This window comes from Mercurialis annua, linkage group LG4, assembly GCF_937616625.2.
Source record: "Mercurialis annua linkage group LG4, ddMerAnnu1.2, whole genome shotgun sequence".
NCBI classification, from domain to species: Eukaryota; Viridiplantae; Streptophyta; class Magnoliopsida; order Malpighiales; family Euphorbiaceae; genus Mercurialis; species Mercurialis annua.
This window is the reverse complement of record NC_065573.1, coordinates 812,946-839,454: the sequence shown is the minus strand read 5'-3', so window position 1 is coordinate 839,454 and position 26,509 is coordinate 812,946. Positions and strand designations below refer to the sequence as shown.

At 33.5% G+C, this 26,509-nt stretch overlaps 1 protein-coding gene across 1 annotated transcript; it reads right to left on the bottom strand.

Moving 5' to 3' along the window:
• Nucleotides 1–15,436: 15,436 nt before the first annotated feature.
• Nucleotides 15,437–18,776, bottom strand: LOC126677168 (uncharacterized). Its single transcript, XM_050371657.1, has 10 exons — nucleotides 18,642–18,776; nucleotides 18,457–18,517; nucleotides 17,612–18,328; nucleotides 17,383–17,513; nucleotides 17,288–17,341; nucleotides 16,870–17,222; nucleotides 16,585–16,786; nucleotides 16,363–16,518; nucleotides 15,715–16,279; nucleotides 15,437–15,630 (listed from the first exon to the last, which is right to left on the bottom strand). Exons 1-10 carry the CDS (start codon nucleotides 18,774–18,776, stop codon nucleotides 15,437–15,439), a joined length of 2,568 nt encoding a protein of 855 aa, XP_050227614.1.
• Nucleotides 18,777–26,509: the final 7,733 nt, after the last annotated feature.

The following is a 26,509-nucleotide window of genomic DNA, read 5'->3' as shown; positions in this document are numbered from 1 at the left end:
AAGCACAAGATTCTGAAAACGCAGATCGATTCCTAACTAAGTAATCGTCCAAAATTCACAACCATCATCACAGAGTATTTGTCTAGCTACATTTCGGTAACAGTTTCAAAATTATTTGAAATTCGACAACTTTACAAACACATTTATCATAGTGTGACTCGCGAGCTCGTTTCAAAACATATTTCTCAAAACACTTTATCGAAAAATCCATTTTACATAATTGTGCGCCAGGGTGATGACATCTCTCATCCCCAAAGAGTTGCATCTAACCCTAATCATTTCTATGCACGTGATGCATGTACTATTATGCATGTATCAATTATTAATTTATCTTTTATTTAGTGAACATACTCAGTGTTCAATGCAATCCTATTCGTGACATTCAAAATGCATGTTCGTGATATGTCTGGGCACAATTACGTGTTAAAATATTTTGAATATTTTAGCAAATCAACCTTTGAAATTCATTTCATAATCAAACCTTTGCTAGACGTTATACTCTGTGAGATGTGCACTCGATAACCTCAAAGTATTCCTCAAAATTTCTAACTTGAACCTAGCAACATTCGATGCTATAATAATTTAACCTAAAATTTCATTTCAACTCTTCCGCATAATTATCCAACTAACCTCAACCTTAATTGAAACTCATTCCCAAGGAAATAACACATCAATACGTTCCTCCCAAAAAAATTTACCGCTAGCTCCCGCATCGCATCATCCGACTTGATGGAAACACCAGTGTATTAATACACCGATCTATCTTCTCGGTTCAGAGTTTCCAATATCCGTTCTAAGATAATCAGAAATCATCAACCAATCCAAGAGAATATTTCCCTCATCTTCCTCGATATCGAAATCCAAAGATTTCGTTTCAATATAACAAAATAGCAAACTCAACTTATCCTTAGTTGATACTACATCAACACGGGGTCTGAACAAAGTTTAACCCACAATCAAACTAAAAATCAGGTATCTACTATAACCGCATGAAATAAATCATCCCACGTGCTACTCCGCACGAAGAGACAAAACAAAACAATCAACTTAGTCCAACAGACAAGCGAGTTATACAACAAATTTTATTACCAACAGATTACGAATTCTATGAACCACAATTCACCCAAGCATGCCATTGAACACAATTAACCCAAACATATTTAAAAGACAAATCGGGACATGCCACAACATTTCTTTAAAATCTCATTACAAAATCATCATGTAATTTTATCATCCTTTAATAGTATGCTTTAAAATTCGTTTTGAAATTTAAAGTCGAATATGAAAACTTCCAAATATTTGTTGAGCCCCACGGCTAAAACAAAATCACTGTCTGCAAAAGTCTCTTCTTATTTATTAGTTACTTTTAAACGGATACCCAAGTATCTCAAACAATAAAAATCATCGAGCTAGCCGAGTCATTACAACTACCAAGCTCAACTCCTAAATTTGGGTGACCCAAGTCAAACCCAAAACAACTGTTTATAAAACGTATTTAAAATATTTGTAAATCCGGAAAAGTATTTTAATAAAATTTCCAGCCTTTCAAATTTGGAAACTCAACTTAAACCAACCGCTAAACGGTAATTTAAAACTCAAGTGAGAAATCTTTGATTTCAAACATCTATTCTGTAAATCCCAAAAATTTAAAATGCTGGCATACTACAACATGATAAAATAGGTTCAACGTTAAATTCTTAAAACAATGGTTCATCTCATAAAATATCATTTTGAAATAATTGCTTGTTAACACCAGACCAAACATAATATTTCAAAACACAAGAATTTCTTTTTACTGATAACTCAACCAAAAATCAAACTTTTTAAGAATTTAAAATCAAACTTCTCTTATGATTTTGTGTCAAAACACAATTTAAGCAAAATTACTTTTCTTAATAAAAAAAACACCCTTAAAGAACATGTGGTCAGACCATATATTACCATAAAACATGTTTTAAAGTTTAATCCAAAATTTCTTTATTAGGAAACAAGACTAACGCCCAAATGTATCCTCCTATGTACTAGCGTATATAGCACCCAACAATTACGGCCAAAGCCAACATGTACTACGAAATAATCCATCGTTATTAATTCATTAGTGGCATAAAGCCAAAATATATCAAACAACATCATACCCAAGTACGAGTTTTAGAAAAATTTACCAGGCTATGATTTCCCGAGAAATCGAAAGCAAAAGTAAAATCACCCAAGTGAAATAACCTCAACATAATAAATCACAGCAAGTAACATCCAAGTGAAATTAATTGACAATCATAGCATCAATACCAAATAAAGACTGACAGACATCACCTATAGGATGTAGGCTGAAAATTTGAAAACAAATGATGACGTTTTAAAAAGACAAGACACGAATCCTAATTCCGCAGTATTTCCTAAGACACGACATCAACTTATCATGCCAAAATAATAAACACACAACATGCATAAGGCCTTGGTTTGAAACCAAAGCTCTGATACCAAGTTTGTCACGACCCATTTTCATGAATCGCGACCGGCGCTAGGGTATGGGTAATGTAGTACCGAAACCCGTAGCTAGCCTTCCTTAAACATACAATTCAATTATACCTGCAGAAAACCAATGCTCGGGGGCAATCGAGACTTCAGCCTAAATCTAGCAGTTATAATATTCATCAGTTAATATAACATGCTTATCCAATTCCGAGTCTAAAATAGATTTATCATAAACCTAAGTAAATGATATAACATGCCAAAGCAATAAAACCAGTTGAACCAATCCGACAAAGATATAATAAAAATAAAGACGTCTAGTTACTACTGCGGTCTAAGAATAAAACAGTTCTACAGTTTTACTAAAATAAATGGAACCTCCTAGGAAAAGTAAATGCGGAGATCACCAGACTCTCTCAAATCATAACCCTGGGGAAAATTGGGAAAACAACGGGGTCAGATATACTGAGATGAGTTTATACCACTATCTACATTTATTAAGTGGAAAACCTTTAAAACCGTTTAAAACATTTAATAACGATATTACGGATAATAGTTGGAACCCTAATCCACAATTCTAATAAATATCACAATCCAATAGGTCTGGTCCCGAGAGCTGAGCTACACCGAGTTACCACTGACCACACTTATACCAGAGTCCCGAGAGCTGAGCTACACCGAGTTACTCTACCTGGTCCCGAGAGCTATGCTCACACCGAGTTGCCACATTTCCATATATACCTTACCCAGATCAATACCGGTGCGCACGCAGTCCTAATGATGCCCATTAGGTAGCATGTGCCAACTAAGAGCCATAATATAAAAACAGTTCGAAATATACGTACAGTATATATATTTAATATTAAAATAACAATTTACTTAATAAAGCGGTAAATAGTAAGTACAAACTCACTGCTTGCTAATCCACGTGACAACCTCGCAAGCAATCGAATCATGTTTCGTCTCCGAAGTACGAACGGTCGACGGGTCTAAACAAGGTATAAATAATAATTAAAAACATACCCTAACTCTAAAGAGTACTAGACACCACATAGGACTAGCACAAACGACAAGTCAAGGTAAAGCCCATCAAAATAAACACAATACTCAATAAAATAACAAGCCAACAACAACTCATGTTAAGTTAAGTTCCCGACCTTTAAAACATAAACCGGAGTGGGAAAAAACCCAAATCAACTTTATTTCAAATAAGTGATTCCAAAGTAGTGAGTCAACTGAGTCATCACTATGCTCAATTTCTTCCCACATGTCAGGCGACCAAAGTCTAACCCACCCAAAACAATTGTATAAACCAAATTTAAAAATCTGGAATATCTTTACAATAATATTAACTTGAAACAAAGGAACTCGACACTTAACATCACTAACAATCCAATTGTAACAACACGCCAACACTTAAGCCAACACTTGGCAAAAGATTACCCAAATAAACACAACGTGTTAAATCACTTTAAATAGATACAACAATGATTATGAACACTTATAAACTAACCAATTCAGATTTGAAATTACCTTTTTAATCCACTATCAAAACAATGGTAACTTATCTTAACTTATAAACGATTTGTCCAACAATTTCCAATTCAATCAATTAGCCCAACGTATTAGAACTATCAAAATAACCCTTTTGAAAAGATAATTTCCAGCCACATTTATATGCCTTTAAAACATCGGATTACTTATAGAAACCTACAATTTAGTACCACACTTAAGTCTAGCCAATGATCTCAAGTCACCCAATGTAAGATTCTTAACTAGCCACCTATTACCAATTTATATACGTATTTCCAGATTTTTATAGAAAGAGAAACATAATTTAATTCATAACCACATACCAAATCACATAGCCCTTAGTCTAAACAATGATTCCAAGCTAATCAAGTAAGAACATCAACAATTAACAACAACAACACCCAAAGTATGAAATCTCAGATTTCAATCAAGTCAAAACAGAATATACAACATGTTATATCACCCAAAGTAATAAAGTAAACCAATATCTAACAATCTCTACAATTCAAAGCAAAGGATTAGAACCACTAACCTCATGAAATAGATTAATAATGATCCAATAGAGAAAACCCAGAAAAATAATAACTCAATTCAGCCTATAGCAACATATAATAGAGAACAATTAATAAGAAATCGATTGAATGAGTTTTAAGGGATTAAATGTTGAAATAGTTGATTAAAATACTTACAATTGAAGAAAATAGGTTGAGGAATCAATAGGAGATAATAATCTGAGAGTGACAGCCGCAATAGGGTTTTAAGAAAAGTTCAAAATTGATTTAGGTCGAATAAGGTGGTATTTATAGAAAAACGGCGAACTGTACAGTGCAAGTTGGCGACCGCGAACTATAGTTCGCGACCGCAAAGTAGTTAGCGACCGCTAACTAAAGTTGGCGACCGCTAACTTTTCTGCCCAAGAAGGAAAAATGTGAAATTTGACTTCAAGCTCAGAATCGATCCGATGACCCAAACCACACTCAAAACATCATAAAACATCATTCAAGAGGTCATGAACCTTCAAACCATGTTTTCGAGAAGTCAAACCAACTCAAACAAATCCAAGGTATATTGGAAAGTTCATCGGAACTAGCCGGAAAAAGACGGGGTATTACATAAATGTTTGGCTTAAATCGCTAAAAAGGTGAAAGCTTGGAGTTGTTTCGTAACGTTTGTGAACGTTTGGCTTTGCTTCGTAATCTTTGTAAACGTTTGGCTCAAATTGCTAATAAGGTGAAACGTTTGGATTCGTTTCATAGCGTTTGTTAACGTTTGGCTTAAATCGCTAAAAATGTGAAATGTTTGGATTCGTTTCGTAACGTTTTAAACATTAGGTTTTATTGCGTAACGTTTGTAAAAGTTTCGCTTAAATCGCTAAAAATGATAAGCGTTTGGATTTGTTTCGTGACGTTTTAAATGTTTGGTTTTCTTTCGTAACGTTTGTAAACGTTTGGCCTAAATCGCAAAAAACGTGAAAATTTTGATTTGTTTCGTAACGTTTGAATCGTTAAATCGCTAAAAATGTGAAACGTTTTCTTTTCTTTCGTAACGTTTGTTAACGTTTGGCTTAAATTACTAAAAAGGTGAAACATTTAGATTTGTTTTGTAACGTTTGTAAATGTTCGACTTAATTCGCTAAAAAGGTGAAACGTTTGGATTTGTTTTGTAACGTTTGTAAACGTTTGGCTTAAATCGCTAAAAAGGGGAAACGTTTGGATTTGTTTCATAACGTTTGTAAACGTTTGGCTTAAATCGCTAAAAGGGGAAACGCTTGGATTTGTTTCGTAGCGTTTGTAAACGTTTGGCTTAACTTGCTAAAAAGGTGAAACACTCGGATTTGTTTCGTAATGTTTGTAAGCATTTAGCTTTGTTTCGTAACTTTTCTAAACGTTTGGCTTAAATCGCTAAAATATGAAACATTTGTTTTTGTTTTATAACGTTTGTAAACGTTTAGCTTAAATCTCTAAAACGTTTACAAACCAAACATTTAATTAGGTTGGCCGGTTTTTTCTCACCCCATATAGAAGGAGTACTATCTATTGCGAGTAATAACCGCGTGTTACTCACGCTCTGATCGTAACGTTTGTAAACGTTTTGCTTATATCACTAAAAAGGTGAAACACTTGGATTTGTTTTATGACGTTTCTAAACGTTTGGCTTAAATCGCTGAAAAGGGGAAACATTTTGTTTTGTTTCGTAATTTTAGTAAACATTTGGCTTAAATCGCTAAAAAGGTGAAACGTTTGTTTTTGTTCCGTAATGTTTGTAAGCGTTTGGCTTAAATTGCTAAAAAGGTGAAACGTATGGATTTGTTTCGTAACGTTTGTAAACATTTAGCTTAAATTGCTAAAAATGTGAAACGTTTGGATTTCTTTCGTAACATTTTAAAAATTTGGCTTAAATCGCTAAAATGGGGAAACGTTTGGCTTTGTTTCGTAACGTTGTAAACGTTTGGCTTCAATGGCTAAAAATGGGAAACGTTTGGATGTGTTTCGCAACATTTGTAAACATTTGACTTAAATCGCTAAAAAGGAGACACGTTTGGAATTGTTTCATAACGATTGTAAACGTTCAGATAAAATTGTTAAAAAGGTGAAACATTTGGATTTGTTTCGTAAAGTTTCTAAATGTTTGGCTTAAACTGCTAATATGAGGAAACGTTTGGATTTGTTTCGTAACGTTTGTAAACGTTTTGCTTAATCGATAAAAAGGTGAAACGTTTGGATTTGTTTCGTAACGTTTGTAAATGTTTGGCTTAAATTGATAAAAAGGTGAAACGCTTGGATTTATAACCGTTTGGCTTAAATTGCTAAAAAGGTGAAACTCTTGGATTTGTTTCGTAACGTTTGTAAAGGTTTTGCTTATATCGCCAAAAAGGTGAAACGTTTGGATTTGTTTCGTAACGTTTGTAAACATTCGGCTTAAATTGCTAAAAAGGTGAAACGTTTCGATTTGTTTCGTAACGTTTGTAAACGTTTGGCTTCAATCACTAAAAAGGTGAAACGTTTGGATTTGTTTCGTTATGTTTACAAACGTTTGGCTTCAATCACTAAAAAAGGGAAAAGTTTGGATTTGTTTCGTAGCGTTTGTAAACCATTTGGCTTAAATGGCTCAAAAGGTGAAACGTTTGGCTTTGTTTCATAACGTTTATAAACGTTCGGCTTTAATCACTAAAAAGGTGAAACGTTTGGTTTTGTTTCGTAATGTTTGTAAACATTTGGCTTGGATTTGTTTCGTAACGTTTGTAAACGTTTGTCTTAAATTGTCAAAATGGGGAAACGTTTGGATTTGTTTCGTTACATTTGTAAACGATTGGCTTAAATTGCTAATAAGGTGAAATGTTTGAATTTGTTTCGTAACGTTTGTAAACTTTTGTCTTAAATCGCTAAAAATGTGAAACGTTTGGATTTGTTTCCTAACGTTTATAAACGTTTGGCTTAAATTGCTAAAAAGGGGAAACGTTTGGATTTGTTTCGTAACGTTTGTAAACGTTTGGCTTAAATTGCTAAAAAGGTGAAACATTTGGATTTTTTTCGTAACCTTTGTAAACGTTTGGCTTAAATCGCTAAAAAGGGGAAACGTTTGATTTTGTTTTGTAACGTTTGTAAACGTTTTGCTTGGTTTTGTTTCGTAACGTTTGTAAATTTTTGTTTTAAATTGCCAAAATGGGGAAACGTTTGTATTTGTTTTGCTACATTTGTAAACGTTTGGCTTAAATCGCTAAAAAGGTGAAATGTTTGAATTTGTTTCGTAACGTTTGTAAACGTTTGGCTTAAATCGCTAAAAATGGGAAACGTTTGGTTTGTTTCGTAACGTTTGTAAACGTTTGGCTTAAATTGCTAAAAAGGGGAAGCGCTTAGAATTGTTTCGTAACGTTTGTAAACGTTTGGCTTAAATCGCTAAAAAGGTGAAACATTTGGTTTTGTTTCGTAATGTTTGTAAACGTTCGGCTTAAATTGCTAAAAAGGTGAAACGTTTGGATTTGTTTCGTAACATTATAAACGTTTGGATTTGTTTCGTAACGTTTATAAATGTTTGGCTTAAATCGCTAAAAATATGAATCATTTCGATTTTTTTTGTAACGTTTGTAAACGTTTGGCTTAAGTCCCTAAAAAGGGGAAACGTTTGGTTTTGTTTCGTAGCGTTTTAAATGTTTGGCTTAAATCGCTAAAAAGGTGAAACGTTTAGATTCTTTTTGCAACATTTGTAAACGTTTGGATTGGTTGTCTAAAATTTTAAACTTTTTTCTAAAATCGCTAAAAAGGTGAAACATTTGGATTTGTTTCGTAACGTTTTAAACGTTAGACTTAAATCGGTAAAACGGTTAAACGTTTGGATTTGTTTCGTAGCGTTTGTAAACGTTTGGCTTAATTTACTAAAAAGGTGAAACATTTGGTTTTGTTTCGTAACGTTTGAAAACATTGGGTTTCAATCGCTAAAAAGGTAGTCTGTTTGGTTTTGTTTAGTAACGTTTGTAAACGTTTTGCTTAAATCGCTAAAACTGGGAAACATTTAAATTTGTTTCGTGACGTTTTAAATGTTTGGCTTAAATCGCCTAAAAGGAAAAATATTTGGATTTGTTTCATAACGTCTGTAAATATTTGACTTAAATCGCTAAAAAGGTGAAATGGTTGGATTTGTTTCGTAACGTTTGTAAACGTTTGGCTTAAATCGCTAAAAAGGGGAAACGTTTGGATTTGTTTCGTAACGTTTAAAAATGTGTGGATTTGTTTCGTAACGTTTTAAACATTTGGCTTAAATTGCTAAAAATGTGAAACGTTTGGTTTTGTTTCGAAACGTTTGTAAACGTTTGGCTTAAATCGCTAAAAAGGCGAAACTCTTGGATTTGTTTAGTAACATTTGTAAACGTTGGGCATAAATTGCTGAAAAGGTGAAACGTTTGGTTTTCATTCGTAATGTTTGTAAACGTTTGGATTGGTTTCGTAACGTTTTAAATGTTTTGCTTATATCGATGTAACGTTTACAAACGTTTGGCTTCAATAGAAAAAACGGGAAAATATTTGGATTTGTTTTGTAACATTTGTAAACGTTTGGCTTAAATTGCTAAAAAGGTGAAACATTTGGATTTATTTTGTAACTTTTGTAAACGATTTGCTTAAATCGCTAAAAAGGTGAAACGTTTTGATTTATTTCGTAACATTATAGGAAGTATTATTCCGGAAAGATTGTCACCTTTATTTATACTCCTGATTAGTAAAGAGTTGATAATTATAGGAAGTAGTGAGTCTCATACTACTTCATTGTGATTAGAATAAACATGTGGACACTCAAGGTATTGAGTAACTCAAACAAGTGATGCTAGATGACTTATACATGGTAATTCATTAAAGTCAATTTAATGTCATCTAGTTCATAATTGTACATATGTCCTTTGACTTACGGGGACACTAACTTGTATATAGGGGATTAGAGTTTAATACTCTTTAACCCTAGATCTTTCATGAGCTAGGGCCGCGGGATGTGTTGGCTCTAATTAGTTGTATATTGAGATAGTGGTTTAACCTAGAAAGGATTCATCACTCTGGATGAACAGAGACAAGATTTTATGCTATTTTGAATCGTTCTTGATGGATGATAAAACCTGCACAGGTGTACAGGACTTACATAGAAAGTTGTTTCTATTGGAAGTCATATTTATCAACAATTATAACTGAGAGATGAGGTCATATAATCAAGACAAACAGTGTTTAACTTAACCGTGACACTAATCAAGATTGGAATCTTAGATGAAGTGAATTTTGAGTGTGCGGTAATTATGAATATCGGTTCATAAAGAATGCATCGAAACATTCATCTCTATTTGGGGGTCGTGATATGTTGCTAGACGTCACTCTCGATTAGGGACTAATTTATTATAGTAATAAATTAGTAGGAACCTAATTATATTTTAACCAAGTTTTATGATTAGAAGGCTTAATAATTAATTAGTGTAATTAATGATACTTAAAGCACTAATCATAAGTTAATGGAATGATGATGTCATGGTGATGTAATGAGATAAGGAAATAAGCTTATATGTCATCATATGACATCACCTATATGATGTCCCCTATGTGATGTCACCACATGAAAGGTGTCATGTGGTGGCAGCACCTTTGCTTGGCTTTGCTCATCTCATCTCATCACCACACAACACACATCTCACTACAAAGTTGTAGAGAGAGAAAGCACTTGAACTAGTTCAAGTAGTCATCAATCACGGGAAAAACTTGGCGACGTTTTTCATACATCTGAGAAAGGACGGAATCGCGGCGAGAGTTTGAGATTAGGACTGCTCGGCAAGAGGAACTCTTGCGGATTACTTCAAGGCGAGGATTTATCGGACGCATACTCGTGTGGACGAGTTTGAGGTCGCCGTCCCACTGCCCCAACAATGGTATCAAAGCCACCGTATCATCGAGTATTAACGCTTTACGATTGAATACATGTATAAATAATCATGGACTTATGAATTATTACTGGCATGTAATTTATAATTTCGGGGGCTTAATTATTTTTTCCAAAATGAACAAACGCTATTGTGATATTAATTACATTTGATTAAATTATGTCTAGGAGATTGGTACTTAAGTGGTCCGCTCGTGGCCCTCCATTCTATCCTGGGAATTTTTCTAATGTGATCATTTAACACAATACGTGATTCGCTTGTGCATTATGTTATTATCAACGGAATATGTGGAAAAAGCAAAACCCGAAAAAAAAACCCGAAAACAAAATAATAATATTTTTTTCATAAAAACCAAAAATGCTGAAAAACGGGTTTTACACCCGGGAAAACGTTTTCGGCTCGAAAAAATATTCCGTAAAAAAAACCGAAATGGTGAAAAAGGGGTATTAACACCCGGGAAAAAATTTCCGATTCGGGAAAAAAAAACGGCTTAATCCATTATTTGACCCTTAAACTATACCATTTTATTCTCTGCGACCTCTAAACTAATTTCGTGTTCTTTTGGACCTCTAAACTCTTTTTTTTATTCTATTTAACCCCTCATTCGGAATGTGCACACCACACGCGATGACGTGGATAAAATTGCTGACATGGCTTTGCTGACATGGGGTTAAATAGAATAAAAATAATAGTTAAGAGGTCTAATGGAACACTAAAATAGTTTATAGGTCATAGGGAATAAAAGGGTAAGGTTTAGGGGTCAAAAAAATATTAAGCCTAAATATTTTTTTTAATTTAAAATAAAAAGTAATGTACTTTACGTATTATTTGAAAAAATCATTTAAAGCTTTAAAAATCATGAAATTTAGCGTGTTTTTCAATTTTAACACAAATTTTGAAAATTCAGAATTGATTTGAAAAGTGTGAAATTGCAAAAAAAATTAAAAGCTGGTGTATTAAAAATTTTAAAATTGAAAATTCGTGAAACACACTAAAAATTATAATTTTTTAAAATATTTAGTCTTTTTTTAATATGATCACAGTATAGTAAATTTATATATTCTATAATATCGTTAAACACACACAAACTTCATTTATCATTATTGAAATGTAAACAAATATTTACATGTACAAGAAGTTATATTATGTGATTATTTGACTAAATTTCAATATTTTTTTATTTTTTCAGAAGATTAAATGGGTAAAAATTAAATAATTGTATTTTCGAGAAGGTTAAATAGGTAAAAATTAAAAGTTTGAAGGTGCAATAGGAAAATAATATAAATTCAGGGGTCAAATAGAACAAAATAGTGTAGTTCGGGGGTTCAATAGAATAATTTATACATTTTAATTATCCTTCACGCGCTTAAAAGCGTTTGAAAACACGCGCTTTTGCCACGTTGGAGGAAAAGGGTCAGATCGGCAAAAAAGTTGCAGTTGACGGGTTAAATAGAACAAAAAATAAAGTTAAGAGGTTTAATAGAATATCAAATTAGTTTAAGAGTGTCAGAGAATAAAAGTGTATAGTTTAAGGGTCAAATAATGTATTAAGCCAAAAAAAAACTCTAAAAAAAAATTGAAGATCAACAATCGGCTAAGGCTTTTGGAGGTTCTAAGATGAATCCTCGATACCTAAAGAAAGAAGATATTACATAGTGAATGATTAAAGAATCATTTACGAGATATGTAATAGTTTGCTCGTTCTTTTGTGGCTAAAGAATGAGACCTAGGAAGTCCATGATCATACATGTGTGATTGCATGATTTATTTTAGCTTTAATATGTATGGGATGCATGCTAAAATGTGTTGTGTGTTTAGTGAGACCGGAATAATTTAAAACCCTAAGAAATCTTCCTAAAAGTTGAAAGATTAAGTTTATATTGATTAATCATTAAATTGATTTATCAATGGCTCTCCATTAGAGCAATAAACTAACACATTTTGAGTTATCATCTTGTCGGCTATGGATACATAGGGTTGAGATGATATCGTCAAGCGGCTGTTGTTGAGTTTATTGTTAAGCATGAGATGTTACTGGTGTAACGATATAGTACACGACAATAACGACAATTAGGCATACATGAGTCGTGTATTATTCAAATTGATACATCTTAGTTGATTCAATGGGTTAAACTTAACTAATGCAGAAACCCAATAACGACAATGGGTATCTGAGGGTGAAAGCATTATGAGCCGGAAACGATTGAACCTCATATGAGATATGATGAACAAGTGTTGTTCACTTGTAGTACATTGTGATCCCAATAACGGCAATTAGGCGTACCTAAGGGAAAGATCAATGACTATAAGAACTCAATCACCAACTTGAAATCTTTTCCAACGAAGATTTACGTTTCCTATTTTGGAAGTGTAGGATTCGAAAAGGTTAGTGGGAGGCCATTTTGATGAAGACCAAATCATTATGGTTAAATATACAAAATAACATGAATACTAAATAGAGATCTTTGTTGTCTAAGGGATAATAAGATTAAAAAGAATCATTTAAAGTGTCATTCACGATAGTAATCGGCTAGTGGTTTAAAATCATTTTTTTGATTGATTAAGATATTTAGATGCCTCCAAGGCTATTGCGAAAAAGAAATGCACATCGGTTAACAAAGAAATGTGTTTTCATTTGTTAAGATGTAGGACAGTATAAGTCATTGCCGGAAATATTCGGAATATTTAAAAGGCGTTTCGGTCAATAAAAAAAAGTGTTTCTTTTGTCAAACTGAAAGACATTGAAATGAAAATTGCATTAAATATTGTGAATACTTAAAGGGAAATTATGAGAGGAACGACAATTCCATCAAGAATGTGTCTATCTCATGTTCCAATGCCAATTGCTCCTTTAAAAGCTTGCGTGTTGGATACCGATGCTAATTCTCAAATTTGTTTATCCTTCATGGATTTAGTAAAATTGAGAAAAATAGGAAAAAGATGAAGTAATCTTACAACTAGGAAATGACGCAAGCGTTGCGACAAGAGCTATAGGATCAACTTTAAATTTACTAAATAAACATAAGTTGTACTTAAACAAGTTTTTTTACTTACCCAATATATATAGAAATATCATATCCGAATTTGTATGACAAAGTTGGTAGTTGATTTTCTATTTACAAAGGATGTTTGCAGTATTATGTTTGATAATACGGAGTTGGGTATGGATATGTACAAAATGTTCTTTATGACTTGAATAAAGATGTTTAATGCAAAATATATTTTGGAAATTAATACCATAAGTTATCAAATTTCTAAACAACTTTGGCACTTATGATTGGGACATATTGCAAAAGATAGACATAACAAGTTAGATAGGATGGGAATCTTGAGCAATCAAGATTTTGCATCTCTTCCGATTTGTGAGTCGTATCTTAAAGCTAACATGGCCTGATTATTCTTTATGGGACAAAGAGGTAGAGCTAAAGCCGTTTAAGAGATCATACACAGTGATGTATATGGTATGTTTAAAGAAACAGACCAAGGTAGATACTTATACTTCATTTTCTACATCGATGATTTATCACGATATAGTTAAGTTTGTCTTATGAAGAACAAACATAAAGATTTTGAAATGTGCAAATGACTTCAAGCATGAAGTAGAAAACCAAATTGAAAAAAGTATTAAGACTTTACGATGTGATTGAAAAGGGAAGAACACTTGAGTACAAAATTTGGTACGTTCCTAAAAGGAATCTGGTATTATTTTTCAACTTACTCCTTGGGAAAACCATGGTTGAATTGTGCGTCTGTCAAGAACGAGATATCGTACATTGTGGGACATGATACGATCAATAACGAGTTATATATTGGCTTATCCATCTCGTTATGTGGTCAAGCACTTCTTACCGCAAATAAAATTCTAAATTATATTCCAACTAAATTTGCACCATATATACCTTATGAGATATGGTATGGAATCAAGTCTTAAGGATGTTAAGATTTGAGGGTGTTCGAAACATATCAGGAAACTGATATCTGATAAATTTGGAATCAAAATCAATCATGGAAAGGTTATGTTGAATATCCTAAAGACAGTTTAGGATATTGTTTCTATATTCGAACCGAACAAACAATCGTTGTTTATTGGTGGTAGTCTTTATTAATAAAGTGTTTATTCAAGAGGGACACTAAGAAAGGAATATAGAATTAGATGAGGAGTTATCTAGTTACCAACAAAATAATGAATCAATGAAGATTGATCAAACCCACTAAAAGCCAGAGATTGTAAAAGATGTATCTACATTAACAACTCGAAGATTAAGTAGAATATCTCGTCCACCGGAGAGAGATGGTTTTCCCGCATGATAAACAGTAGTTGTTTATTCATGGAGAAAAAGATTAAGTGTTGATCCCTCTACTTATGAGGAAACTATATGTGATATTGATTCTTCAAAATTGGTTTGAAGGAATAAAATCTGAAATAGATTCCATATAAAGAAACCAAATTTTAAGAGCTATTCGATCCATTCAAAGGTATTATACCAATAAGGTTTAAATGGATCTTCAAGTGTAAAATTGGCACTAATGGAAAGGTGGAGACCTTTAAAGCTAGGCTTGTTGCAAAAGAGTTTTGCTAGAGGCAAGAAGTTGTATTGTGAATACATTTTATCGTCGGTAGCCATTCTTAAGTCCATCAAGATTTTTCTTTTTTTTTGGTAATCACCAAAAAGAGCAGATAGCTATATACCAATAAAACAGATTCAGCAAAGCTGATACAACTTAGCTGGGCAGAGCCCAGAAGCATTCTTTTACTGCATCAAAACAGCAACCAAAAAACTCAAACAACCTGCACTCAGATTACATGGAAAATCTAGCTTTAGCAGCAAAAAGAATGCTCTTTACAATGCTATCCACCGGAATACTGTTGTTGTTGAAAACTTTCTCATTTCTAGCTCTCCATATGTGATATACTGATGCTGTAAACATCAGTCTTCTGCACTTAGCTTCTCTTGATCTTCCTCTGGCCCTTCTACGGAAGAAATTAACCTCTCTTCTCCAAGACAAGGTCATTCTGTTGATTCCCAACTAAGAAAGAATCTTCTGCCACACATCATTTGAGAATTGACACTCAAAAAATTGATGCTTATGGGATTCAGTATGCAGATTACACATGCTACAACTGTCTGAGGTAATGACTTTCCATTTCTTCAACTTGTCTTTAGTCATCAGGCTGTCTTTCATAGCTAGCCAGGAAATAAAAGAGAACCTGGGTATATGGCCTGGAAACCATATGAGGGGAGCCCAGGAAACTTTGTCACATTCATGAATCAGCTTGTTTCAAAGGCTACTAATGCTAAACATACCATTGCTTCTGGCTTTCCACTTCACTCTATCTCTAGCTTCAGTGTTCACTTTGAAGTTGCTCTTAATGAAGTCCCAAGCATTTAAAGTACTTTGATCAATGGGGTCAGGCAGGACCCAATCATTATTCCTCCACAGGATGCCAACTTTAGCTGATTTGTGCACCTCAGTATCTTTTATAACAACACCAGGAAACCTGTCAGCAATTGAAATACCATTTGGCCAAGGGTCATGCCAAAAGAAGAATTTAGCACCATCTACCAGAATATACTCAAAAAAAGGAGCTATCAAAGGTCTAATTTTTAGAAGACCTCTCCAACTCCATGAACTGTCCAATGGCTTAGATATACCACAAAAGCTGGAAAGCTTGAGCTTGTTGGTGATAACCCAAGTAGCCCAGAAGGAAGGTTTGAAAGAGACCAAATTCCAAACATGCTTTGAGATAGCTGCCACATTCCACAAATACACTGCCTTAATACCCAAACCACCATAACTCTTCTTAGCACAAACATCATCCCACTTCACTGGACTACTTCTTTTCTCAGTGTCATATGCCAGAGAAACACTCTACAAACATCCTCCACTCCTTTAATCACTATCTTAGGGAGTAAAAAAGTACAACACCAATACACATGCATACTTAGAAGAACAGCCTTGACAAGCTGAAGTCTTCCTGCATAGGAAAGACACTTTGCAGACCATGAAGCAATTCTGGAAGTGATTCTGCTGATTAAAGAATTACACTGCTCTTTTGAAAGCTTAGTGGATATGAGAGGGAGTCCTAAGTATCTAACAGGGAGAACACCCTATTAAAAGCCTAAACAATCAATAATAGCAGCCTTATCACTCCCTTCTGGGCCATCAAAATAAACAGAGCTTTTATTCAAATTAGGCTTTAAACCAGAAACCTTAGACAAGTTGGAAAGGGTCTCTTTAAGGATTTTTACAGAATTGAGGTCCCTATTACAGAAGAGAAACAGGTCTTCTGCAAATGCTAAATGGCATAAATTGATCTTTTTACAGCTTTTGTGGAAAATAAACCCTGACCCATCTTTAGTTGCCATACCAAGCTGCCTAGAAAAATAGTCCATACACAGGACAAATAACTGGGAGAAACAGGGTCCCCTCGCCTTAGCCCTCTACCACCAGCAAAATACCCAACAAGCTCCCCATTCACTTGCACAGAAAACATAGCAGATATAATACAAGACACAATTAACTTGATAAAGTTCCTAGGGAAATTCATGCCAATCATAACTTCCTCAATGAAATCCCACTCCGCTGAATCATATGCTTTATGAAGATTAACTTTTAAGGCACAAGAGAAGCCTTTTTTCCTATGATAGTTCCTAACTAATTCATGGGCAAGGAGGATATTGTCTGATATACTTCTACCAGGAATGAAAGCAGACTGACTTTTACTCACTACTTTATCAAGAATTTTACTAATTCTCTTAGCTAAAACTTTAGAAATAGTTTTATAGATAACATTGCAGCATATGCTATTGGCCTATAATCATTAAGAGAAATAGGACAAGGAACCTTAGGAATCAAAGAGATGGAAGTAGAATTGACCTGTTTTAGAAGATTTCCATTCCTGAAAAAGTCTTTAATAGCTTGAGTAATATCCTTCACAATTATGCCCCAGCTTTTCTTGAAAAAAGCACTACTATAACATCTGGACCTGGAGCTTTGTCCACATTGATATCAAACAAAGCATATTTGATTTCCTCATCAGTTACACAAACAAACAGCATGAATCTATCTTCCTCTGTTAGCACATAGCCATTATCAAAGATGTCTGCATCAGCATTCTCTCGATTAGGATCAGAAGACCATAGAAACTCTTTATAGTGCCTCAAAATTCAGTTTTAATCTTCTCTTGATCTGTAATAATACTGCCATCTGCAATTTTAAGAGAAGCAATTCTATTTTTCACCTGTCTTTGCTTAATATAACGGTGGAAATACTTGGTGTTCTGATCACCTAAAGCAATCCAGATCATTCTTGATTTTTGTCTCAAGATACTCTCTTCCCAACTCAATAACTTGTGCAAATAGACATTAATCGTTGTTCCTTCATCCAGCAGGTCTTTGTTAAAAGGGTCTTTTTGAAGATCATTACTCAAATTTTCAGCTAATTTTCTAATACTCTCCACCTTTTTAGATATATTACTAAAATCTCTTCTGTTTAGAACTTGAAAATCTCTTTTCATTAAATTCAGCTTCTTAGCAATTTGGAACATCAGATGACCATGCACCTCCTTATCCCAACCTCTTTTAACAATATCCAAAACACTGGAATGATCACGCCACACATTAAAAAACTTGAAACCAGTATGTCTGTTCCCAGTTCTATTTTTAATTTGAACCACTAAAGGGCAATGGTCAGAAATTCCAGGAGCTTGAGCATTATAGAAAGACTCAGTCCAGTTATCAACCCACTTACTATTCACAAAGCACCAATCAAGTTTTCTGAAGATTCTGTCAGAGCTAGCCTGATTGTTAGACCATGTGAATCTATTCCCCACATTTTTAAGCTCATACAAACTAGACTCATTAACCCAGGTTTTAAAGTCATCAGCAGCATGAGGATCAACATCTATGCCCCCCCATTCTATCCAAGTTGCTCATAACAGCATTAAAGTCTCCTAAAATTATCCAGTAATCCCTCATTTGATTGCTAATCAACTTGAGGTTCCTCCATAACTCCAGCCTATCATTCGCAACATAAGACCCATAGACCACAGTACAATAACAAGACATCCCCTCCAACTCCACTATACAGTGCATAAACTGATTGTGACTAACCAGAACATCCACTTTAGTATCACTTTTATTATAGATCACAAGATTCTCCGCATGCTAGAACAACCATAATTATGCATAATCTCCCAATCAGGGATTTTATTCTTTAAACTCTTCCAAACCTTATCAAAACTACTGACATTAACTCTAGTTTTTATAATGCCAAGAAACTTCAATTTATTTTTACAGATTAAGTTGGCAATCTCAATCTCCTTAATAGGATTGTTTATCCCTCTAATGTTCCAAACCCCAATCATCGATAAATGTCTATCATTCTGGAGTTAAGCCTAGCTTTCCTCCCAGAATCAATAACAACACTTCCTTGACCCTTAAGACTCTTACGTTCATCCATTCTCCCAATATTTTCAACTAGGGAGCTAAAAGAATTTGTTACCTTCAGAACATTTCCTTATGGAGATTCAGATCTCATCAATTCTGAATTCCCATTTTTACTACTTCTGGAGCTGGTTTCAAGGATGATCTCAGTCACCACACACTACAAAAAAACTGCTCTGTAATGACGGGAAAACCCGTGGTGTTAAGTTAAAATCCCCTCATTATAAACTTTTAATGAGGGTAAAATCCCCGTCGTCACCCGTGGTAATAGCCTCTGTAACTAAAAATAATAATGACGGGAATTTAACTCTAATAATTAGTATATATTTATAACGAGAGTATAATACTCTCTTAATAAATTACTTAGATAGTAAAAACTAATGGTCGTTATTTGTTTATCCCCTCGTTAAATTATACTTTATGCATTAATTTTTATTACTGTATTCAATATTATTTTTTATATTAATTTAATAATTTTATTTTAAATTTTATATTATATAGAGATTTTTCAGTCAGGAAAACTATAACAAAATATTGCAATCAAGATTTCAACACATTGAGAGTACAATCAAAATAATATGCAAAATAATATTGCATTGATAATACAATCTAAGGTTATTTATTGATCCAACCAAAAAAATATTCATATGCTTTCAATAAAAAAGGTATCCATGTTCATTGTGATTTGAAATGAACATGAAACAGTACCTAAAATAATTCATGAATTCAATCATATTAAGTAAAACAATATTTTCCCAAAAAAGTGTTGCGTTCTCCGCTTCAATGTTATGTCATCAAGAGCTTCTAAAATAGCTTTCAATAAAGAGCCTACAAATAGTTAAAAGAAAAATAAAAATAGTGAAACTCTAATTTTAATGTAGCATCATAATAATGATATAACTTTAAATATAAACGTTGAACTGTTATTATCTAAATCTATTAAGAAATCAATTAAACTATGAACAATGAGCTATTAGAGTAAATTAACGATATTACCAGAACACCAAATAATGTATATTAACTTTGTACCATCGTCACCTTAAGAAATAGATGAGCAGCATAATCATGTCCACTTAAATTGTTTGTTAGGAGTGGAGAATGCAAAATCATTTACTCCACCAACATAAGCATCAACCTACATCAAAAAATCCACTATCATTTCACATTCAATAAATTCAAACACCAAATTTAAAAGGCTCCATTAATTCACACAGCTCAAAATACATTGTGTATATATATATAAGTGATACCTAACATCATCACCCCTATGGTAAGACTATATTTGATCAATGTTCAATGAGTATGCAACTCCTATTATTAGAAAAGAAATGATAAATCAATGAAGGTCCTTTAGCATCCATAAAGCATATGATGGATGAATTTCATAATGAAACAATGAATGAAAAATAATTCACTGTACCAAATAACGAGTCATCAGGTCTCCAAATCAGACGGTTTGTATATACATAAGGATCCTTGATTAGAGCTACCTGAATTTCATGAAACCAAAATTATTCTTTGGAAATTTCAGTTTACAAGCATTTTACACAAAAACACAGACAAACTTAAATTTTTGATAATGCATTAACCTGCAGAGGCATCAAATAAATACTAATACCCAAAGTTTACAGTTTCTTAACACTAGTTGCTCCTTGGAACCAACTTCCCATATGGCAGCACAAAGGTTATCAAATCTTTTATAAATCAATATTTTCTCAGTCACAACTCCAACATGTATTAAGGATAATGTATATTTTGAGGAAGTTATTAATGTATAATGTTGGAAAAACAATTATATCATAAGCCTTCTAATGACAATGAACTACAACATGCCAGAACTAGACTAAAATCTAGAAATATATGTATCTCAACTCAAGTCTTACCTATCCTGCATTTTCATCTAGTTAAGTAAATTATACCAACTCAGATCACTGTTTTAAATTGTACATCCATGAGGGGTAACCATTTGAAACTAAAAGGATGTTATAGATACTCCTATAAAAAGTATAAGGTTCAATGCAAAAAAGTTATTCCAAATAAATAGGCTAGCCGATTATAGTTAAAAGGAAAATTTATAGTACAATGTTATATGAACTTAAGTTTCTACTTCCTTTATTGGTTTTTAAAGAATCACTTTCGAACCAAAAACAAATTACATACCCTAATGGCGAGATGCGCTTATTTCCGTAAATTTTCTAAAGTTGATAAGGAGCTTGATAAATCTTTTGAAAGATAATACACCAGCGGTAAACTGTAAACCACAACACCTATATACTCATTAATTCTTTGTTAGGATGATTATATAAATTGAGTCTTATGGATATTTTCCCTAAAAAGAGGAGATATCAGAATGGATACGTCCTATTACTAGCAAAAATCAAAATAACAATGGACTACAGATTGATACGAGGATTTCCGAAAATAAATATTACCTTTAGCAATTTCCCCTTCTTATTGATGATCATCGTTCCTCAAATTGCATCGTGATAAAATAAATCAATTGCGGCATTCAATCTTCTTCTTTGCAGACATCATATGTTTGTGGGTCTGGTGGAAAGAATGCAAATTTGTTTTCACCATGTAACCTAATAAAGTTCAAGGTGATGGAAGTTAAAGATTCATAACCTCAAATTTCTCTTATAACAGTACAGTGAATTACAAAACAAAACAAGGGATTAGCAAATTAAGACCCATTTTCCAAAGACAAAAATTCACCATAAGTAAAACAATTAGAAATCAATTTTTATTTATTCATTCTAAAATTTCTCAAACTAAAATCCACCATAAGTTAACGATTCATAACCTAAAATTAAGTTTCTTTATCTTAAATTAACCCTACCTCATTCCGTTCATGAAGTTTTCTCTACACTTCCATTGGCATTTCAAAAGGCTGAGCAATCCGAATGCTCCTGCTCATCATAAAAATCCTGAGTATAAATTAGACTATAAATATCAATTTTCAATCAATTACCGGATACAAGAGGCAATAAATCTTTTCCAACAATGCTATCTAACATTGACGATTTCCTTGAACTTTATTTAAGCAAATAAAAAACATAAATATGAAAATTAGCATAATACCTGAAGAAAACCTAAAAGAATGGATTAGAGAGAGTTCACCTAGCCACCGACGACGGCAATAGCAAGCAAAATGTCCCAATGAGTAGGCAATGCGATTTCTTCATCGTGATCACTGAGACCACTGCATAACCGTGATTAACCAGAAAAAATCAAATTCTTCATTTTCAATTAACTAAAACAAACAAATAACAATAGGCGGTAACAGCAGCGTCAAAGTCATACCAAATCGTCTAGATCTAATGACCGAGAGCAATTAATCGGACCGTTTGTCAATACAAAATGGATCTATGAAAAATGTCTGCGGGAATATTGTCAATTACTAGAAAGTAGAGTCTCCCTAACTAATAGTTAGGTTTTTAACCAGAACAAGTATATACTCTCGTAAGAAAGTATACAAATTGAAATTTTAATTAGGATTTTTATTCACCCTCGTTAAAATTCTGTAGTTAAAAAGCAGTTTTTTTGTAGTGACATTCTCTACATCTTTAGGGATGATCTCCGTCACCACATTCTTTACGTCATCAGAATTTTCCACCTCATTTTGAGTTACTTTCTCATCTGTCTTCTCTAATTTCTCAAGAGCTTTCTTAGTATTCTGACCCACTCTACAGGCATTTTTGGAATGACCCATTCTGTAGCATTTTCCACAAAACAGAGGCTTCCACTCATAATGAATTTTCTGTCTATAACTGTTCCCTTTCTCATCCAGCATTTCCACAATTTCTGGAAATGGACCTATAATATCCATCTCCACCAGAACTCTGGCAAATCCCAGCTTAATCCTATTAATGGTACACTGATCACAGTACAGCGGTGTTCCACAGAAGCTTCCAATCTTACTCAGAATTTCTGGAGACCAGAAATCCCATGGTAAACCAGGAAATTTAACCCAAATAGTAATAGACCGAATTTCACTTGGATCCATAGACATTCTTGGGTGCCATTTCTTCAGCATCAGCGGTTTCTGATCAAAAGTATAGGGACCAGATCCTAAAACTTTGCTGCACATTTAGATTTTGTGGTTGGACATATGGATGTAAGAAACCACATTCCTTAATGGTTAAATTAAGGAGTTTATCTATATGGAACAAGTCGAGTATTTTGAATCCGAAGAAGGTTCCAAGGCGTGTAAGCTAAAATGATCCCTAGTGAATGGAAAGAAAGCTTCGAGTTACAAATTTATTAAAGACGATGATAAACCCAATGTTTACTAAAAGGTTAGTGGGAGCAGACTCACTTTTATGATCTTGCATGTAGATAACTTATTACTAATAAATAATAATATCAAAATGTTAACTTTTGTAAAACTTTGGTTTATCTAATACGTACTCCATCAAAGACCTCGGAGAGGTAGCCTAAATTCTCAATATTAGACTCTACAGAGATAGATCTAAGAGAATAATTGGTTTCTCCTAAAGGCTCTTCTTAGAAAAGATATTGAAGTAGTTCAATATGGAAATTGTAAGAGAGGATTGATACTAGTTAGGCATAAAATTCTTCTTTCAAAGGGAGTGACTATCGAAACTTCAGAAGAAAGAAAGAATCTAGCAAATATACCATAGGCTTCAGCAATTGGTAGTCGGAGGTATGTGTTGCCACTTACAAAGCTAGAAATTGTCTATGTGGTTAGTGGGACTAATCGGTTTTAATCCAATCCATGTTGAGAACATTGGATGGTTGTTAAAGATATCTTTAAGTACTTTTGTAGAACTAAAGATATGGTATTAACAAATGGAGAACGAGATTTTTAAGTAGACCGTTTTACAGATTCTGATTAATAATCAGATATGGATAATAGAGAGTCTTATCTCCAGATTCATATTTATCTATAATGAAGGAGTAGTGAGCTAGAAGTGTTCTAAGCAAAAATCAACTCCATATTCCATTATAGAAGCCGAGTATATTATGACATGAGATGTCGTAATATAAAGTGTTTGGATAAATTAGTTCGTAACTGAACTTAGTACGGTTTTCTTCCATTAAAGTCGACAGTTCCTCTTTTCTGCGACTACAATGGTGCTACTGCCCTAGCAAAAGAAACCGGGTCTCACAAATTATTCAAACATAAGTAAAGGCATTACCATAAAATCTAAAGAAAGCGTTGGAAAGAGAGAAATTGTTTCTCTAAATGATAGCATCAGCCAATAACATGGTTGACCCACTCACAAAGCCCATGACATAGAGTCATTAAGATTTACATCATGAGAAGATGGGGCTTAGATATAGTTGTCAATGGCACTAGTGCAAGTGGAGGATTGTTAGTAGTATGTGCCCTAGGGCCATTTGATCATGTATATTTGTAGAATTAATCGCAGTGGCAAAGATATAGAAGTTCTATTTGAACTAAGTGTCTCATCAACTAAGTGTTCATTTATTACGTATTGTCCTTATCACATTATGATAGAATCTATTCTTAAGGTGTTAAGAATATGAGTGACAGATTCTATTATACAAGTAATCTAAATAACCGTTCACGATCGATGGGGTCCTGCGAATAAGGGCATCACATTATCCCAGAAATATTGTCACCTCTATTTATTATCCTAATTAGCAAAGAGTTGCTAATTATAGGAAGTAGTGAGTGAGTCGAACAAATGACGCTAGATGAATTATACATGGTAATTCATTAAAGTCAAATTAATGTCATCTAGTTCATAATTGTACATATGTCCTTTGACTTGCGGTGACACTATCTTGTATATAGGTGATTAGAGTTTGATATTCTTTAACCCTAGATCTTTCATGAGCTAGGGCCGCGGGATGTGTTGGCTCTAATTAGTTGTATATGGAGATAGGGGTTTAACCTAGAAAGGATTCATCACTCTGCATGAACAGAGACAAGAATCTATGCTATCTCGAATTGTTCTTGATGGATGATAAAACCTGCGCAGGTGTACATGACATACATAGAAAGTTGTTTCTAGTGGAAGTAATATTTATCAAGAATTAGAACTGAGAGATGAGGTCATATAATCAAGACAAACAGTGTTTGACTTAACCGTGACACTAATCGAGATTGGAATCTTAGATGAAGTGAATTTTGAGTGTACGGTAATTATGAACATTGGTTCATAAAGAATGCATCGAAACATTAATCTCTATTTGGGAGTCGTGATATGTTGCTAGACGTCACTCTCGATCTACGAGAATTAATAATTAAATGGGATTTAATTATTTAATATAAGAAAGGCGTTTCTTATGTCTCTCGTTGCCATATAGATGTGAACCTAGTTAGTCACACACAATAGAGTGTGCAACCGATTGAGTTTACGAAAGATCGATTTCATATAGATACTAGCGTATCTCGAAAATTAATCTAAGATGAAAAACAAGTACAAATTAGGGACTAATTTGTAAAAGTTATAAATTAGTAGGAACCTAATTGTACTATGTCCAAGTTAATTAGGGACTAATTTATAAGAGTTATAAATTAGTAGGAACCTAATTATATTTTAACCAAGTTTTATGATTAGAAAGGCTTAAGTAATTAATTAGTGTAATTAATGATACTTAAAGCACTAATCATAAGTTAATGGAATGATAATGTCATGGTGATGTAATGAGATAAGGAAATAAGCTTATATATGATGTCATATGATGACATCACCTATATGATGTCACCTATGTGATGTCACCATATGAAAGGTGTCATGTGGTGGCAACACCTTTGCTTGCTGCGTGACACCTAACATGCAATGTGTTGCACTGATAAGAAAAGCTCTACCTTATAAATAGAGCTTGGCTTTGCTCATTTCATCACCACACAACACACATCTCACTACAATGTTTTAGAGAGAGAAAGCACTTGAAGGAGTTCAAGTAGTCATCAATCACGAGAAAAACTTGGCGCCGTTTTTCATACATCCGAGCAAGGACGTAATCGCGGCGAGAGTTTGAGATTAGAGCTGCTCAGCAAGAGGAACTCTTGCGGATTACTTTAAGGTGAGGATTTTATCAGACGCATACTCGTGTGGACGAGCATGAGGTCGCCGTACTCTTAGGACTACAATAATCGTTTTTGAATCGACATAGGTATTCCTCCTATGATTCCTAGATGTGTGCTTTAATTACTAAATGATACGACGATCCATTTGTTGTTTATATGATCAACTTTTGGGTTCAGATTGTTGGAATTTCGATTTTGAATTGAAATATATGAGCCGGACCCACGCGTCCCGCTGCGCCAACAATTAAATGTTTTGCTTAAATCGTAAAAAGGTGAAATTTTTGGATTTGTTTCGTAACGTTTGTAAATGTTTGACTTAAATTGCTAAAAACGTGAAACATTGGGATTTGTTTCGTAACATTTTAAACATTGGGATTGGTTTTGTTACATTTTCAACTTTTTGCTTAAATCGTTAAAAAGGAGAAACGTTAGGATTTTTTTCGTAACGTTTGTAAACGTTTGGGTTAAATCGCTAAAAAGGTGAAACGTTTCATTAACGTTTGTAAACGTTTGGCTTAAATTGCTAAAAAGGGGAAACGTTTGGTTTTGTTTCGTAATGTTTGAAAATGTTTGGCTTAAATTGCTAAAAGGGTAAAACGTTTGGTTTTGTTTCGTAACGTTTATAAA

What these genes read in the sequence shown, in the direction of transcription:
- LOC126677168 (XM_050371657.1), bottom strand. Translation starts at nt 18,776, where the DNA reads ATGATTGGGGTTTGGAACATTAGAGGGATAAACAATCCTATTAAGGAG. An exon ending in TGTCTTGTTATTGTACTGTG is followed by an intron (nt 18,329 to 18,456) that starts GTCTATGGGTCT and finishes CAACTTGGATAG; the next exon opens with AATGGGGGGGCATAGATGTT. An exon ending in GTGAATGGGGAGCTTGTTGG is followed by an intron (nt 16,787 to 16,869) that starts GTATTTTGCTGG and finishes CTATTTTTCTAG; the next exon opens with GCAGCTTGGTATGGCAACTA.